Genomic DNA, 2,976 nt, shown 5'->3' on the forward strand with positions numbered 1-2,976 from the left:
ATTATTAAGATAATCTGAACTTAGTCATCAGTCTTTAGGAAAATTTGTTTCAGTTATGAATTTAATTATATCATAAAAAATTCTCTTTACAATTTATAAATTGATATCTAGCTAGAAAATTAATTAGTTCAAAACAGATACCATGTATATACTATCATTTGGTAAGCTCTAATTAAAAACAAATATCTTACATTAACAGAATTTTTTTAAGATAGTGTGTTTATTACATTCAAATACATTACTTTTTTCCTTAAACATTATTTAAAATTTTAAAACTTTTTTTATAATCAGAGTGTATCTTTTATAATTCTAAAGCCTTTAATATCTTAAAAGCACTAATTATCGATATCAGTTTGTTACTCTAATCTTTAAAGACGTTGATGCATTCCTCTTAATAATCACGATTCAGCTAGGATATGTTTTTAAATTGAAACAAAACATATATTTATTTTAAAAAAAAGTTTAAAAGTACATTTTTGATTTGAAACAATCGCTTTGTATTTAGACAGCACGGATTATTGAGAGTGTTATGTTACTCTGAACTTTAAGGATTTAGTTGTGTTCATCGTGATCGATATTTCCTTCCTAAAATATCGACAAAATGTTTTTCAGGGTACAAATACGAACAGCCAGTTTCGGTTTAAACTTAATATGTTTTGAAAATATTTTTTTCTTATTATTATCGAACATCAATTTGAAGTAGTTTGTTGGATGAAAGTAATTTTTTGATAATGTTGTATATAAACCCGATCTAAACAATTCCATTACAACACAGAGAGTCTTGTTATTATTAAGAACAGTTTTTAGGGTTCGGTTTATTTGACTGATTTATTATACATAAGACGAAACCGTTAAACTTTTTTGGAATATAAACAATGTGTATGTAGGGAGGGGAGGGGGTCTTAAAAAATTGCAATGAAATTTATTTCAAAAATTTATCAAACAGTAAATATAAGTTCAATTTTGATATTTAAGCTTTAAAGAGTTCTAATATTAGTGTTTCAAGTTGACATTGTCATTGGTTAAACACCACAGCTGTTTGGTTCTTAAGCCTATTGTGTAATCAATTGTGATTGTCAAGGTTTTGAGTACAAACCCTTATTACCAATGTTATAATAGGAGTTTAAAAATTATTAATAAAAACAATAGTACATTTAGATACTGATGGTGTTTTTAGAAGAAAAAACCTTTGAATGGTACATAACTATACTATGTGATTCATCAGGAAAAATTGTGACTAGCACTTGTTTTAATAGTACATTTACTTTTTTCTACATCATGACATAACTAAGAATACTAGCAACATTTACCATGGCGTAGAGTTTTGTTTTAACAACAAAATTCTAACATCGTGGATTTTGAAGAATTGTTATTTCAAGCACATTATAACTTTTTAACGATCACAACCAATTTTTAAAGAAATTTAAATCGCTTCAAATAAAAAAAGCCAAAGCCCTCCTAAAAATAGATGAAAACATCTATCTATATGTTTACGAAAACTTTTCTATCAATATAGATTGATAGAAAAATAGATTTAAAAAATATTGATTTGCAAGAAAATGACATTTTAAATATGTATATTATCATTTTGATAATTCTTTCAATCCGTTTAATTTCATTTTTAGGATTGATTTTGTTCCTCGGTCATTTTGTTGCCTCACGACATATCTCAAAGCCATGTCCCACCAAGAGTTCCAATGTCGATTCGACCATCAATGCTGCGAACATTACAAGGGAAGAAATTGCTCAGAATTTGTGGATTAGACTTAATTTGTTTCACAACGCCACACAAAAACTGATAGAAAAATATGTAAGCAATTTTGTTTATAAATTTCTAGCTTGCAATGTTATACGTTGTTTGCTGCTTTTTTGTTATAAACTATAAAAGGGAGAAACACATATACATGATTTTACGGATGTGAAAATGACGGATTTTGAAATTCAATATGAAAACTATGAATTTGATGTAACTTGAATATCAATATGCCGTTGTTTTACAGATACCTCCTCAAGGAAGAAGAATAACCAGTAACCGAACAATTGATGCTTTAAGGTCACAAAAAATCATGGAACTGGATGTCACGTCTCCCTTTTCTTTGGAACCATCAAAGGTAGATATTTATTCCTTATTTTCGTTCTATTTCTCTCTTAATTTCTCGAAATAAAATTCTCTTAAATAGTTTGAGCATTTTTTCAAAATGACCTATTTTATAATTTCAGTCAACAGTTGCTAGCCTTCTGGATGTCTACAAGACTCTGACATTAATTTCGTCTTATTTGGACTTGATGAAAAAAGACGAAGACCAATACAGCTATGGCGAGTTATCAAATTTTATACAAGAGGCCAACCAGACGTTGTACCACGCCCGCTTTGATCTTCATACTATATTGCGCGTCGAGGCAAAGTGCATGGAAATAAAAACCATAAACAGATTCCGTACAAGTAACAATCAGTACCGATTTTATCAAGATTTTGTTATTCTCAAAGAATCCATTGCTTACGCCGATCATATCCGAAGTCAGTTAAACGCACCCACTATTGTCTAACGTGTCTGCTTTGCTGTTAATTGTTATGAACGTAAGTGGGACAGTAAAATAGATGTACCGCATTGTTTCATTTTTAGGCGTTGCCTTTATACAAGAAAAAATGTTATTTAGCAATTATCTATGTTAAGGAAGGGGCATTAAATCTATGTGTATTTTGCAATATATTATTTTGTACTTTATTTAATCGTATTTTTATTAACAAACTTAGAGGCATCAAAACGTCATGTTTACATCAATCTTTGTTGTGATTCTAATTACTCTGTTTGTGTATGATTTTCGTAATTTTTGAACCTTTACTTTTATTATACAATTGGTGATTATCAGACTTTTTATAGAAATAACTTTCTTCCCGGTTGTTATATTTGTGTTTATCATTTTCATGTCAAAGATTTACCTAATAAAAACGTCTGAAAAAATACAACATCGCAA

At 28.7% G+C, this 2,976-nt stretch overlaps 1 protein-coding gene across 1 annotated transcript; it reads left to right on the top strand.

Moving 5' to 3' along the window:
- Positions 1-1,573: 1,573 nt before the first annotated feature.
- LOC128182053 (uncharacterized) lies at positions 1,574-2,761 on the top strand. Its single transcript, XM_052850667.1, has 3 exons — positions 1,574-1,810; positions 2,001-2,111; positions 2,221-2,761. The coding sequence occupies exons 1-3, from the start codon at positions 1,574-1,576 to the stop codon at positions 2,545-2,547; spliced, it is 675 nt and encodes a 224-aa protein (XP_052706627.1). The 3' UTR covers positions 2,548-2,761.
- The last annotated feature ends 215 nt before the right edge of the window (positions 2,762-2,976 follow it).

Source organism: Crassostrea angulata, chromosome 4 (genome assembly GCF_025612915.1).
Source record: "Crassostrea angulata isolate pt1a10 chromosome 4, ASM2561291v2, whole genome shotgun sequence".
Classification (NCBI taxonomy): Eukaryota; Metazoa; Mollusca; class Bivalvia; order Ostreida; family Ostreidae; genus Magallana; species Magallana angulata.